The 14,553-nt window shown below is 38.8% G+C and overlaps 2 protein-coding genes across 2 annotated transcripts; both read left to right on the forward strand.

Annotated features, from left to right (window-relative positions):
- Positions 1–78: 78 nt before the first annotated feature.
- Positions 79–3,332, forward strand: LOC133732880 (putative wall-associated receptor kinase-like 16). Its single transcript, XM_062160481.1, has 3 exons — positions 79–1,376; positions 1,500–1,682; positions 2,030–3,332. The coding sequence occupies exons 1-3, from the start codon at positions 473–475 to the stop codon at positions 3,235–3,237; spliced, it is 2,295 nt and encodes a 764-aa protein (XP_062016465.1). The 5' UTR covers positions 79–472; the 3' UTR covers positions 3,238–3,332.
- Positions 3,333–4,821: 1,489 nt separating this feature from the next.
- Positions 4,822–14,434, forward strand: LOC133729124 (uncharacterized). The gene is made up of 6 exons (XM_062156598.1): positions 4,822–5,776; positions 5,900–6,082; positions 6,490–7,611; positions 11,940–12,740; positions 12,861–13,043; positions 13,141–14,434. The coding sequence occupies exons 1-6, from the start codon at positions 4,837–4,839 to the stop codon at positions 14,358–14,360; spliced, it is 4,449 nt and encodes a 1,482-aa protein (XP_062012582.1). The 5' UTR covers positions 4,822–4,836; the 3' UTR covers positions 14,361–14,434.
- The last annotated feature ends 119 nt before the right edge of the window (positions 14,435–14,553 follow it).

A 14,553-nucleotide genomic window follows, 5' to 3' on the forward strand; every position in this document is an offset into this window, starting at 1 on the left:
CTTGCAGTGAGAAAGTTCACATCTTAGCCTGGTGAAGTGAAACATTGATTGCTTTACATATTTGATGACTATCACCCCTGTTTAGAAATCACATAGCAGTAACAATTAAAAGAACACATGGAACTTACCTTTCTCTGTTTTCTTTTTACCAAGGTGATGACACAAAAGAAATGACCAAGTCTCTTCTCAAAGAGAACCAAATTAAAAAATCAAAAGTCTCTCAGTCGGCAACCTTGCTTGGCATAAGTATTGTCTAGCTTGTCTGCTCAACTTTGGGCACCCCGTCGCTTATGGACTATTACCAAGTTCCAAGTGAGATGTTTTATTTCATTGAATATTTTACATGGTGCCAATTCACGTTTGGACCCTGTGAAGCTTGCTGTACCAAATCCAAGAACTCAGAAAGTGTTCAAGTGCCATTCGAGTTTCTTTACTTCAACACTACATATAACAGTGTATACTACCTTTCTAGATGGAATCGAGTAGTGGTGCCATGGCCTTGCCTGTGATGCTCATTTTGCAACTCTCATTGATGGGAGTACTACTGGTCGTATTAGCAGCAGCTGATCAAGCTCTCCTGCCTCAAGCTCTGCCTGGCTGCACTGACCGCTGCGGTGATCTCGTAATTCCATACCCATTTGGCATTGGTGAAGGTTGTTACCTTCGACAAGAATTTCAAATCACTTGTGACCAATCAACCCAACCCCCATCAGCAAACTGGACAGGCACTGATATCCGCATCGCTAACTTCTGGCTTGCAGAGGGTGAGTTGCAAATAAACAGTTACACTGCCCGAGATTGTTATGACCAGCAAGGCGAGGGAACCTACCACAACAGCCCTGAGTTAACGCTGGTTCCGCCTTACACCATATCCGATACCAAAAACAAGTTCATCGCAGTTGGATGCGACACTTATGCAATCTTTACAGGATACCGAGGGGAAGAGAGGTACGTAACCGGGTGTATGTCCTTGTGTAACAGCCTTGGCAGTGTCGATGGGTCTTGCTCTGGCGTTGGTTGTTGCCAAACCTCCATCCCTAGTGGAATGACAAATCGTACTATCACATTGAGTAGCTATAATAATCACTCTGATATATGGAGCTTCAACCCCTGCAGCTACGCATTCATTGTGCAAGAAGGCCAGTTTAGTTTCTCTAATACAAGTTTTCAAGAACTGATCGTCACTGAACAACTGCCACTGGTTCTTAACTGGGCAATTGGGAATGAACCAGACCCATGTGATGCAGCTGAAAAGAGGCAGGACTTTGCATGCAATAAAAATAGCAAGTGTGTCAACCACAACAACAGGAACGGTTATGTTTGTGAATGTTTACCAGGCTATGAAGGAAATCCATACCTCCCAGATGGTTGCCAAGGTAATATATAACTTGTATGATCTCAGCATTAACATATATTATGTTAATTAGTGTCTAAAGGGAGAGCAGCAAAACTGTGATTTTACCTACTCTGTGGCATGTTAATTTTCCCTTTCTTTTCAGATATTGATGACTGCAAGGATTCAAACCCATGCAAGATTGGAAAATGTGTAAATTCACCTCCAGGAGATTACTCTTGTTTATGTCCCAAAGGATACAGAAACGACGTCATGGATGAAAAGATCTGCATCAAAGAAAATCCCAAAAACCAATCAAAGATCACTCTCCTGCTTATTATTTCATTGAGTAAGTATTAGTGTATTACTTACATGCATATTTGCATCAAGAGTAATATATATATAAACCTAAAATTTCAAAGACCTAGAAGGATTGACTTATCTTTAGCACACTAAAAAGAGCATGATTTAAATGGATTTAATGGGATTTATTTACTGTTAATTATATATGGTCATATTCTCTGTCAATATCTCTATTAAAAAACCTTGTGCTAAAAAAGAAAACACTAGATAACAAACAAAGAAAATATACCAATCTACCCGATGTTTCTTCTACTTTTTAATATCCTGACCCATGTAACATTTAGCGATGCATCACATACTAATCAGTTTTCGTTGTGATTTGTCAATGTCCAGGTGTCAGTCTAGGCTTCTTGGGTATGGTGGTTGGAATTTCATGGATATATTGGGCAATGAAGAAAAGAGATTTCATCAAACTCAAAGAGAAGTACTTCAGACAAAATGGTGGCTTACTGTTACAGCAACGACTCGCTAGCCATGGAATGGAGACAGCAAAACTCTATAGTGCAGAAGAACTTGAGAAGGCCACAAACTATTACCATGCAAGTACAGTCATTGGTGAAGGAAGCTATGGAACAGTATACAAAGGAATACTACCAGATAACAAAGAGGTCGCCATTAAAAAGTCCAAAATTGGTGCTCGTGCTCAGAGCGATCAGTTTGTTAATGAGGTGATAATCGTTTCTCAAATAAACCATAGAAATGTGGTGAGGTTATTAGGTTGTTGCTTAGAGACAGAAGTGCCTTTACTAGTTTATGAGTTTATCAGCCGTGGAACTCTTTCTGAGCACATTCATAAAGAAACCAAAGCAGCATCACTGTCATTGGGTTTACGACTGAAGATAGCAGCAGAAACTGCAGGAGCACTATCATACTTACACTCGTCCACTTCCATGCCAATCATTCACCGAGATGTCAAAGCAACCAATATACTATTGGACGAAAATTACACAGCAAAAGTGTCAGATTTTGGAGCGTCACGATTGGTTCCTCTTGATCAAAATCAACTATCAACTTTAGTGCAGGGGACACTTGGATACCTAGATCCTGAATACTTACTTACCAATCAGCTAACAGAAAAGAGTGATGTCTATAGCTTTGGAGTTGTCCTTGTGGAACTGCTTACTAGTAAAGTTGCACTTTCTTTTGAACGCCGTGAGGAAGAGAGAAACCTAGCAAGCTTCTTTGTTCGTTCGATAGAGGAGGATCACTTGAAAGAAATTCTTGATGATGACATAGTTGATGATGGACATGTTGATGAGACACTGAAAAATATGGCTAATCTTGCAAAAAGATGTTTGAGACTAAAAGGGGAGGAAAGGCCTACCATGAAAGAAGTAGCCACAGAGCTAGATGGAATGAGAATTACGATAATGCATCCATGCGGTAAAGCTGATTTCGGTTCAGAAGAGACTGAGAATTTGGAGACGAATGATGTTGCTCTTAAAGGTGACTATGGTTCTAGTAGTACAATTACTAGTACAACTAGTTGGTATGACAGCATGCAAAAACAAATGTTAATGCCATATGATGATGGACGATAAGTAATTATCTAGCTGATAGTATGTATATCATGTAGCGTAAGGAAATCACTTGACTATATTAGTGTGTTAGTCAGTGCCTCATAAAATAAAAGGAGATTAGCATACTATAGTGGGTAGTAAAGTTCTGTGATATTTTGCACTGCTATCTGTTTATACCTCTTGTACTATAAATTTAGCATAACTGTATTAAAATTCTTGGAAAAAATTTATCATTGATTGTTCCAACAAAGATAAGAACATAAGGTAGGTTAACAAGTAGAAAACAAGAATAATTAAGAACCTAACTTCAAGCTCACAAAGACATCCAATTCCAACATGAATAGAGTTACAGTTCAATCATCACTAGCAGAATTCCTAAATGAAATAATTGAATGTACATTGCTCAATATTCTAGTGATAATGGATGACTTACAGATAATCAAGTAGTTGCCAGTAGTGCATCTGAGAATGGATGAGCAGAGATGATGCTGAAGGTAATATGAAACCAGAAGTCAACATTTAAAGATTCTGTTCGCAATTACATCTGCACCCCAATCTATTAAAGAAAAAGCACTTTCATGAAATTCAAATGTGTTGAGAATATATACATCCCACATGGGAAAAATGGGACCTTGCCTATGGGTTTATAAGGGTTTGGGCCACTCCATCCATTGCCAATTGGTTTTGGATGTGAACCCCATATCACTTTATCAAAATGGACCAACAAGAAAAAAAAGAGTCTGTAAAATTATCAGATAGATCCAACACTAGAGACCACTTATATATATATATATATATATATATATATATATATTACACACACACACACAGATATATCTAATTTCAAGTTTCATGTTGACGCTTATGTACTTCGAAGATTGATCAAAGTACTTGCTGGGAGGAAATGAGTACTGCAACAGTAATTAAATTCTAGGTTGTTTCCTGATAATAGCTAGAGACTGCAATTATGATTGTAGTGTTAGTCATACGCCACCTTAAAAGGAGTACTTGCTGGGAGGAAATGAGTACTGCAACAGTAATTAAATTCTAGGTTGTTTCCTGATAATAGCTAGAGACTGCAATTATGATTGTAGTGTTAGTCATACGCCACCTTAAAAGGAGTTAAGCAATCCTGTGGATCAACTTAGTTTATGCAAAGGCAAAACAGGTAAGCAAATAATTATGAATAAACAAGTAGACTATAGTTTATTAGTATCCGGCACAAACAGAAGATAATAGGACCAGAGCACATCAAAACTAATCTTTAAAAAGTAAAAAAAAAAATTAAAAATTAAAAATTAAAAAATCCAGACCGATTATCAGATAGTATCAAGTAAAAGACGAACGTACATTCTGATCGACTTTGGAAAATGGTCTTACTAATAAATTTCAAATGTACGTCACCATCACTTGTGCTTAAACTTCGGGAACATCATTGCAGCCTTACTACATGTATTTGCTTCCAGGACTGCAACATTGCGGCCTGCATACAAATTTTGAGCATAGAGAGGAATGATATTTCCAATATTCTTGTAAGCCTACAAAAGACCAGGCTTGCTACTTAATTGCTCTGACTTCATTCATTATAAACATTACTTACAAAAAACAGGAGCTTCATATATGCATGTCATGGCATTGCATAGCATGCTTATTATGCAACTGATCTCTTTAGTAATAGTGGGAGTACTGGTTGTAACAATAACAACTGTAACAATCACATCAGCAGAAGCAGCAGCTCAGTCCTTGCCAGGATGCAAAACCCAGTGTGGTAATCTAATGATTCCATACCCATTTGGCATAGGTGACGGTTGTTACTTGCGACCAGAATTCAACATCACTTGTGACCATTCCACCACACCTCCATCAGCAAACTTGACGAATTATAGCATACGTATTGCTCACATATCCCTTGCTGAGGGTGAGTTGCGAATAATGCAAGACGTAGGTGTAGAATGTTATGACACCCAGGGTCGTGAAACGGACTATAACTGGCCTTCTCTCCAGTTGCCTCCTCCTTATACCATCTCTGATACCAAAAACAAGTTCTTTGACATTGGCTGTGGCACTGTAGCTATTTTTCAAGGTGACCGCACGCACCCTGGGCCAGATGAAGATAAGTCCACAGCGGGGTACACCATGGTCTTATGTGATGATCTGCTTGGCAAAGTACTTACAAACTCTTGCAATGGCTTTGGCTGTTCCCAGGTTCCTATCCCAAGTGGATTGCACAACTTTACAATAATTCTGAGTCCAATTGCGGATAATACAGGTACATGGTTGACTAGGTATCCTTGTAGCTATTCCTTCATTGTGGAAGTAGCCATGTTCACATTCTCCCCCGATACAAGTTTTGATTTACTGAATACCACCAGCCAGCTTCCACTCATTGTTAATTGGGGGATTGGGGATGAACCATGTGATGAAAAGAGCCAGAATTATGCATGCAAGGCAGAAAATAGCAAGTGTGTCAACCAGTCCATCATTAATGGGCCGTCTGGTTACATTTGCCAATGCTTACCAGGCTACGAAGGGAATCCATACCTCGAAGATGGGTGCCAAGGTATATATATGTATATATACTTTTCATATCTTTGTTGTTGCACAACAAAATAAAAGCTTGATCAATGTTGGGATTTGGGAACTAACCTGATACATGTACGCGTTGTTTTCCCTTTCCTTTCAGATATTGATGAGTGCAAGGCTTCAAACCCCTGCAACATTGGAATGTGCATCAATTCACCTCCAGGAAATTACTCTTGTTTATGTCCCAAAGGATACAAAAAAGATGGCACAAATCGACAGAGTTGCATCAAAGACGATACTAAAAACAACTCAAAGATAACTGTCCTGCTTACTATCGCAATGAGTATGTATTACTTAAAAATTAGCATGCATCTTCCATATCATCATAGCCTGAACTTCTACCTGAGCATTTTCTGAACAGTTAGGCACCCAAATGTTTACGTTCAGCTAATTTTGGATTCTAATTCAATCCCAAAATTCTCTCAACTTTTTTCTTATAAATGAATGATAATTTGCAGGCTTGTTTCAATTTCAGTCACTATATAATATATATATATATATATATATATATATATATACATACATACATACATGTGTGTGTGCGCACAAACACATGTTTTTTCCTCATCTTCGGCATCTTTCACAGTTTTTATTAAGAACATCCAAATGTAATATAGATAAACAATTTTGTTTGGACTTTGGACTATATATATCCAATCTGCTCGTGATATTTTTCAATTATATGTGCAGGTGTAAGTGTAGGCTTCTTGGTTTTTTTCATTGGAATTTCATGGACATCTTGGGGAATAAAGAAAAGAAACTTCATTAAGCTCAAAGAGAGGTACTTTAAAGAAAATGGTGGTTTGTTATTGCAAAAACAACTCTTTCATCATGGAGGCTCTGTGGAGACAACAAGAATTTTTACTGCAGAAGAACTTGAGAAGGCCACAAACAATTACCATGAAAGTAGAGTCCTTGGTGAAGGAGGATATGGAACCGTTTATAAAGGCATACTACTAGATAACAAAGTGGTTGCCATTAAAAAGTCTAAAATTGCTGCCCCGGCCCAGAGTGATCAATTTGTTAATGAGGTGATTGTTCTTTCTCAAATCAATCACAGAAATGTTGTCAGGCTATTAGGTTGTTGCTTAGAGACAGAAACACCTTTACTGATTTATGAGTTCATCACCAATGGCACTCTTTATGAGCACATTCATAAGAAAAGATCACTACTTTCTTTGGAATTACGAATGAAGATAGCAGCTGAAACTGCGGGAGCACTAGCATACCTACATTCCTCAACTTCCATGCCAATTATACATCGAGATGTGAAAGCAATGAATATACTGTTAGATGATAACTATACAGCAAAAGTGGCAGACTTTGGAGCGTCACGATTGATTCCTTTAGGTCAAACTGAATTAGAAACTTTAGTACTAGGGACATTTGGTTATCTCGACCCTGAATATTTGCAATCAAACCAACTAACAGAAAAGAGTGACGTTTACAGCTTTGGAGTTGTCCTGCTGGAGCTAATAACTAGCAAAGTGGCACTTTGTACAAATAGATGCTTAGCAAGCATCTTCATCTCTGCCATGGAAGAAGGTTGGCTGGATCAAATTCTTGATGATAATATAGTGAATGATGGAAATATGGAGATGGTAAAAATTGTAGCCAATCTTGCAAAAAGATGTTTAAGTGTAAAAGGGCAGGAGAGGCCAACCATGAAAGAGGTAGCGATGGAGCTAGAAGGAATGAGAATGATGGCAAAGCATCCATGGAGAAACAATGCTGATTTCTGTCCAGAAGAGAACGAGAGTTTGCTCAGTTCACTTGATGCAAACACTCACGTGGTGGATATTAGAGGTGATGGTGGTTCTGGCAGTACAAGTGTACAACTACCAGGTATGAGTGACAGCATGCAAATCCAAATGTTGATTTCATACGAGGATGGACGATAGTTGATCGAAATGTAGCTTGGGATGTATATAATGAATTGTTGAGGATTTTCTAAAGAAATATTGGTTTTGTTCCAATTGATTCTGTGCCTAACACAGTAAATGTCTGTTGACACTGTAATGCAGGTCATGTTTTGTGCTATTCAGTTTCAATCTTTGTGTACGTGTGACTAATACTAGAAATTATCTATCCTATTCAAAGTTGGTCTTCTACATTAAAACAAAAATAAGAACTTTAAGTTCAAGCTTCAGAAAACATATATACCACATGAAGAGAGTTAAACTTACGTCACAAGCATGAGACCTATCAAATAGGGAAAACAGTATAACTGTATAACATGCTATCCATAGTACAGTCTGTACAGAACTTACAAATATCAAGTATATGCTACCAGCCCCTTTCAGAAAGAACTAAGTTTGCTAGAACTTTCAATGAAACCGTAGCGTTTGTGAATTCATCCAACCAGTGCAAAAATGAAGTTTTGGAGCCTCAGAGCCTGCAGCAAAAGGTGATCTCTGTCAAAATAACTAAAAGCCACTCCTTAACGTTACAGACCAGAATGGGAGCACATGCATGATACCAAAAATAATATGACAATGATCCTTCATGCTTAACTCCAAATTCAATTAGAAGACTTCATAGCTAGCTAGCAAAATCTCATTTGCGTTCAAAACTTCAAATCTATTGAAGAATTCGAATTCATGCACTTTGGTGAAATTTATTTGTTATATTTTGAATCAATAGGAACAATGAAGCTTTGAGAAAATGTTTGATTTGAGAACAAAAATATTAGAAATTAAAAGAGAGATTTCGGGTTCCTTCCTTGAACCAAACCACTGGATTGGTCTGATTTTCTAAGCAACCAAACAGAGAAAGAACGGCCAAAGCTTTGGCTACACACAGGGAATAAAAAACCAACCCTATTATTTTTGTACGAGTTCATTTCGTCGAAAAAGACTCATAAAAAAAAACCTCACGTTTGCCCACGATATATACTCCTCGGCAAAATACTCGGGCCAACGAAGTCTAATCGGCAAAAGCCTGCAATAAAAAAATGAAAACATTTTGGCTTGTCGGCAAAAGACTCCCGTAAAAAATCCCACTTTTAAAATATTCGTCAAGACTCCAGTTACATACGTCGGCAACATCGCGAAATGCCTCAAATAAAAAAAATAAAAAAAAATAAAAAGTGATGCATTGACAAAAAAGTCTCTCTATAGCTCCCTGTCAAGGAATTACAATCGATCCCACTTGTTAAGACTCACAAATTAAACAAAAAGAAAAATAAACAAATCACAACACAAGCAATAAGAGAATATCGAAATTTAATGAGGTTCATCAACACAAGTCCATGTCTATGTCTTCCGAGAGATACATGTTCTCCACTATGAGAATTAATCTTAGTATAATATACAATTGAGCTAAATGACAATAACCCAAACTTGCAACCCTTATACAGCCACACTCATAGAATTTACCACAAACAGACACTCTCTTCCAAGAGTTGTACTCACCGTTGACATCTCTACTCCCTTACCCAAGGGATATATAAACTATCTTACTGTTAATCATATCAAGTATCGACCAACTTTGGTTTGCTACCCTTGCCTCCTATTTATAGGAACCCCAATTACAATCCAATTGGTTGTAGAAAAACTAACCTTCTCGTACAACAGAAAAGATCATATTCCTGGTAGGAATAAACTCCGACATTTAGGAAGACTACCCAAGTCCAACTCATATTTACATTTCCTAATTAACTCTCATCAAATTCTAACACACAGCGATTAGCAAGAGACTTTAGCCGATAATATGTTTGTCGGTGAAAACATCCTACAGAAAATTTCACATGTTTTGATGGTACGTAGTTTCACAGGCAATAATCTCTAGAAAATAATATACAAAAGGATGCACCGTGCTCATGAATTATTTGTCAGAAAAAGCCTCTCAATTTCAATTCCAACTTCTTTGATTCTCTTCTCTTATTTTTAAGTTGATATTAAAGGTTTGAAATTTTTTCATAGATAATTCTATTGTCATAGTATCTGACGAATTTGATTTTTTATTATTGAATAATTCATAATAGAAAGTTGGAGAATTAAGAAATGTATATTTAGTTCTCAAGCGAAACTCGTAGGGTTTCGAGTCTAGGCGGCTGGGTCGGCGGCCATCTGCGTGCAGCGTCGGTGACAAGCCTGACGGGTTTCACAGGTAGGAGACGGTTTGACGGGTCTGGTGGCTTGCTTCCGATCTCGGGATCAGTGGTTGACTGGTTTGGTCGGAGCTAACCAGCTTGGTGGTTGATCAACGGAGGCGGCGGCTGGTTGGCTGGCCTTCTCGAGGTTGGGGATCACGTTTTTTGGCGACGGGAATTGAGGCAATTCGATCCTTGATTCTGATCGGTTGTCGCAGCTTTTGGGCAGGTGGTTGTCGACTGGATTTTGCAGTCGGAGACCAAGCAGTTCTGATACCGATCAGCAGCAGATTACTTGCAGGTTTTCGGTGCTTGATGGGATGCTGGCAAGGCCGGCCGCCGGACAGATTGGCGACGGCGGCGGCAATGGAGCGGCCTAGGGGTTCTGCCCAATTTTCTCTGCGACGGCGGCGGGTTATGGCCAAGCAACTGGAGGCGAGGGTTGCTGGTGTGTCTGCTCGGGTATGGATTTGGGCTTGTGGGCCTGGGCCTAAACTTAGGCTGACGGGATCTTCTCCATCTGCTCAGATTTGGGCTTGGTTCTTTGAGCCTGGTTTCGCGCTCAAGCTTGGGCTGGTTGAGTTTGTTGCAATTGCTTCGGTTAAGAAGAGCAAGACCAACCTGTTGCCGAGGTTGTTGGCTCCCGATGAGGTCGAGAAGGGTGTTGGCTCCAACTCTCAGGAGAAGGAGCTAGCATTTTTCTAGGTCTCTACTATTAGACATCTGGTTACAAGCCTTGTAGAGTTAGGATAATCTCTATGTGTTGTTCTAAGATGTTTCTAGTTGTTATTTGTACCACAATGACGTGCTGGCAAATTAGACTAGATGAATGATTTTGCCTTAGAATAGCGAGGTTGTTTTTGCTCGTTATAGGCTTGCTTTTCGGCGAGCGTCCCTTTAGACTCTAATGAGTTTAGTATTGGCTTAGATAGGTTCTCCGGATTTCACCGGATTCTTATGTAAGTGCATGTTAGACTCTGGCCTTTATTCATGGCTTTGATATCTAATTAAATCAAATCCTTTCAAAAAAAAAAATAGAAAGTTGGAGAAAAAATTTCTGATTGGAATACGTACAATAGTCATCTACTCTGCTATTTTTTTCTTTTACGTTCATTTAATAAGTTTACATCACTTACTCAGAAAAAAAAAAAATTAATGTACTAAAATGTCTCAAACGCCATAAAATAAGGCAAAGATCTCAAATTTTCAGGACCTGCAAAGAATGTTGATTTGGTCTTCCAGCAGGCCGTTCATGTTAAGAAACGATCAATGCTGTTGATGAGTAGAATCCAGGCTGAATGTTATTGTCTTTTTGTTAGGCCGGCTCCTCCAAACAAATCGGCAGGCTCTCATTTTTTCATTCTCTTTAATTAGACAAAAAGAAAAAAAGGAACACTAATGCCACTTTTAGAATTCAGTCCCTAATAATTAATGACCTAAACTATTTTGCATCAAAATTATTTGCTGAGAATATTTGAGGATGCCAGAACAGGAAATAGCTAGGTTGTGGTTACTTGGAACTTTTAGTGTTTGGAAGTAAGATTTTGACAAATATGAGCTTGGAAGCTCCTGAATGTCAATAAGCTGGTTCTTTAGATCATTCCCCACGATATCTACTCTGTTTTGTTATTAATCTCTATTTCCCTCTCATAAAATAACAGATATAAAGGACCCCATGGTTTCATGAAGTCAATATCGATCAAGTAATAGACATTTGATTTCATGGCCGGCAGGAAAAAAAGAAAAAAAATCAATGGCTAATTTGGGGGTTAGTCTCTTTATTTGTCATCATCTATTGTTTCATTCTAGTTGACAAAATCAATGGCTAGTCTCAGCTGAAGGAGCAATGAAAATCAATGGCTAGGTATTACTTTGAAAAACAGCTAGAGCCAAAATCTTTGCTGCCTCTAGCATACAAATAAGTAATGGCATTAGCTTATTCCTCTCACTAGAAACACATCAACGAACTTTATGGCCTTTCTTCAAAAGATGCTTATTTTGCAGCTTTCAGTCTTTTCTGTAATATTAGCAACTGCAACACCAGCAGTAGGTCAAGCTTTGCCCGGCTGCCCCGACCGCTGTGGCGATTTGTTAATTCCATACCCTTTTGGCATAGCTGAAGGTTGTCACTTGGGAGATCAGTTCTTCATCAACTGCACTGAAGTGACAGGAACATCCCCAACACCATATCTGGCAGGAACTGAAATCCCAGTTTCCAACATTTTTCTTGATCAAGGTGAGTTACAAATAATGCAGCTTGTAGCCAGAGACTGTTATGACAGCCAGGGTTATTTAGATAAGAAACTCAGCAAAGTACGAATCTTGAGCCTCAATCCTCCTTTCACAATCTCTGGCGCCAAAAACAAGTTCTTTGCTGTTGGTTGTGACACTTATGCTATCTTCGAAGGCTATCGAGGCCATGAAAGGTACATAACTGGCTGCATGTCCTTCTGTGAGAGCCTTGGGAGTGTTAATGAGTCTTGTTCTGGTATAGGGTGTTGCCAGACTTCAATCCCAACTGGACTGCAAAACCGCACAGTGAAGATGAATAGCTACTATAATCATGCTTTCATATGGGACTTTAACCCCTGCAGCTACTCCTTCATTGTGGAAGACGGCCAGTTTGAATTCTCTAGTAGAAGTTTTCAAGAACTAGACCAGACAAGCCGGCTTCCGATGGTTCTGAATTGGCAAATTGGGAATGAGACATGTGATGAAGCTCAAAAGAAGCAAGGTTATGCTTGTAAGGGAAATAGCACATGTGTCAACCCCATCAATCTGTCTGGTTACTTCTGTCAATGCTTGCCAGGTTATGAAGGGAATCCATACCTACCAGATGGTTGCCAAGGTGAGTTTTTTCAAAAAAAAAAATATAGTTTCGACATATTTGACATGTAAAATATGTGTCTAGTTAATTAGCTTATATATTTGCCAACTGTTATGGGATTTTTATGTTCTTAATTTTCAGATATAAATGAGTGCAAGAATTCAAACATCTGCAGTGAAGGAGCGTGTGTAAACTTCCCAGGAACTTATGCTTGTGTATGTCCCAAAGGGTTCGAAGGCGATGGAAGGAAAGCCGGAACGGGTTGCAGGAAAGACAATCCCATGAATCCTCATCAGACTTCTCGCTTGCTCATTATTTCGCTAGGTATGCACATATCTACCCTGCTAAAATGCATATACTATACTCGTGACTTGTTTGTGAAGAATATGCACAAACTTATGTGATCAAACTTGGATTGCAGGTATGAGTGTAGCCTTCTTGTTCATAATGGTTGGAAGTTCATGGACATACTTGGGAGTGAAGAAAAGGAAATTCATCCAACTGAGAGAAAAGTATTTCAAAGAAAATGGTGGCTTATTGCTACAACAGAAACTCACTAATCACGAAGGAGCTGTGCAGACAACAAAAATATTTACTGCAGAAGAACTTGAGAAGGCTACAAAAAACTACCATGAAGATAGAGTTGTTGGTGAAGGAGGCTTTGGAACTGTTTACAAAGGGATATTAGCAGATGGCAAGGTGGTTGCTATAAAGAAGTCAAAAATCAGCGCCCCAAGCCAGAGTGAACAGTTTGTTAATGAGGTGATTGTTCTTTCTCAAGTCAACCATAGAAATGTGGTGAGGCTATTAGGATGTTGTTTCGAAACACCAGTGCCTCTATTGGTTTACGAGTTCATCACCAATGGCACTCTTTTTGAGCACATACATAATAACAAGGGCGAAAAATCACCACTTACGTGGGAATTACGTTTGAAGATAGCAGCAGAAATTGCCGGAGCATTAGCATACTTACACTCCTCCATTTCCATGCCAATCATTCACCGAGACGTGAAAGCAACAAATGTACTGATAGATGACAATTACACCGCAAAAGTGTCGGATTTTGGAGCTTCAAGGTTGGTTCCTCTAGATCAAACTCAAATAACAACTTTGGTACAAGGGACACTCGGATACTTGGACCCCGAATACTTTCATTCAAACCAACTAACAGAAAAGAGTGACGTCTATAGCTTCGGAGTTGTCCTAGTGGAGCTACTTACAAGCAAATTAGCACTTTCTTTTACAAGGCCTGAGGCAGAGAGGAACCTAGCAAGCTTCTTTGTTTGTTCACTGGAAGACGGTCACTTGAATCAAATTCTCGACCAAAACATACTCAATGAGGTGAATATTGAGATGCTAAGAGAAGTAGCCAACGTGGCAAGAAGATGTTTAAGGGTAACAAGGGAGGAAAGGCCTACCATGAAAGAAGTATCAATGGAGCTGGAGGGAATGAGGATCGGTGCAAAGCATCCATGGGGAAAGACTGGTTTCAGCCCCGAGGACACTGAACACTTGCTTGGATCACCTTCATTTTCCTATGTTAGAGGTGATTGTGGTCCGAATAGTGCAACTATCAGTGCAGCTAGTGTTTATGAAAGCATGCGAATGGAAATGTTAATGGCATATGATAACGGGCGATAATTAACCGTCTTGTTACGTAGGAAAATGTAAAAAGGAATATTTGTTTATTTAAACTTTGAGATTGCATCATAAAACCCAAGTACGAATAGCTTTGGATGACAAAAAACAAAGGATTGATAATGAAAAACAAATTCAAAAATATATTTCAAAAGCACTATTAGCTTGTGATTTCTCAAGGTGAGAATCAAATACA

Source organism: Rosa rugosa, chromosome 2, assembly GCF_958449725.1.
Source record: "Rosa rugosa chromosome 2, drRosRugo1.1, whole genome shotgun sequence".
Taxonomy (NCBI): Eukaryota; Viridiplantae; Streptophyta; class Magnoliopsida; order Rosales; family Rosaceae; genus Rosa; species Rosa rugosa.

Coding starts and splice junctions, on each gene's coding strand:
- LOC133732880 (XM_062160481.1), top strand. CDS start 473: ATGGAATCGAGTAGTGGTGCCATGGCCTTGCCTGTGATGCTCATTTTG. Junction 1,377..1,499: donor CCTCCCAGATGGTTGCCAAG/GTAATATATAAC, acceptor CTTTCTTTTCAG/ATATTGATGACTGCAAGGAT. Junction 1,683..2,029: donor CCTGCTTATTATTTCATTGA/GTAAGTATTAGT, acceptor GTCAATGTCCAG/GTGTCAGTCTAGGCTTCTTG.
- LOC133729124 (XM_062156598.1), top strand. CDS start 4,837: ATGCATGTCATGGCATTGCATAGCATGCTTATTATGCAACTGATCTCT. Junction 12,741..12,860: donor CCTACCAGATGGTTGCCAAG/GTGAGTTTTTTC, acceptor CTTAATTTTCAG/ATATAAATGAGTGCAAGAAT. Junction 13,044..13,140: donor CTTGCTCATTATTTCGCTAG/GTATGCACATAT, acceptor CTTGGATTGCAG/GTATGAGTGTAGCCTTCTTG.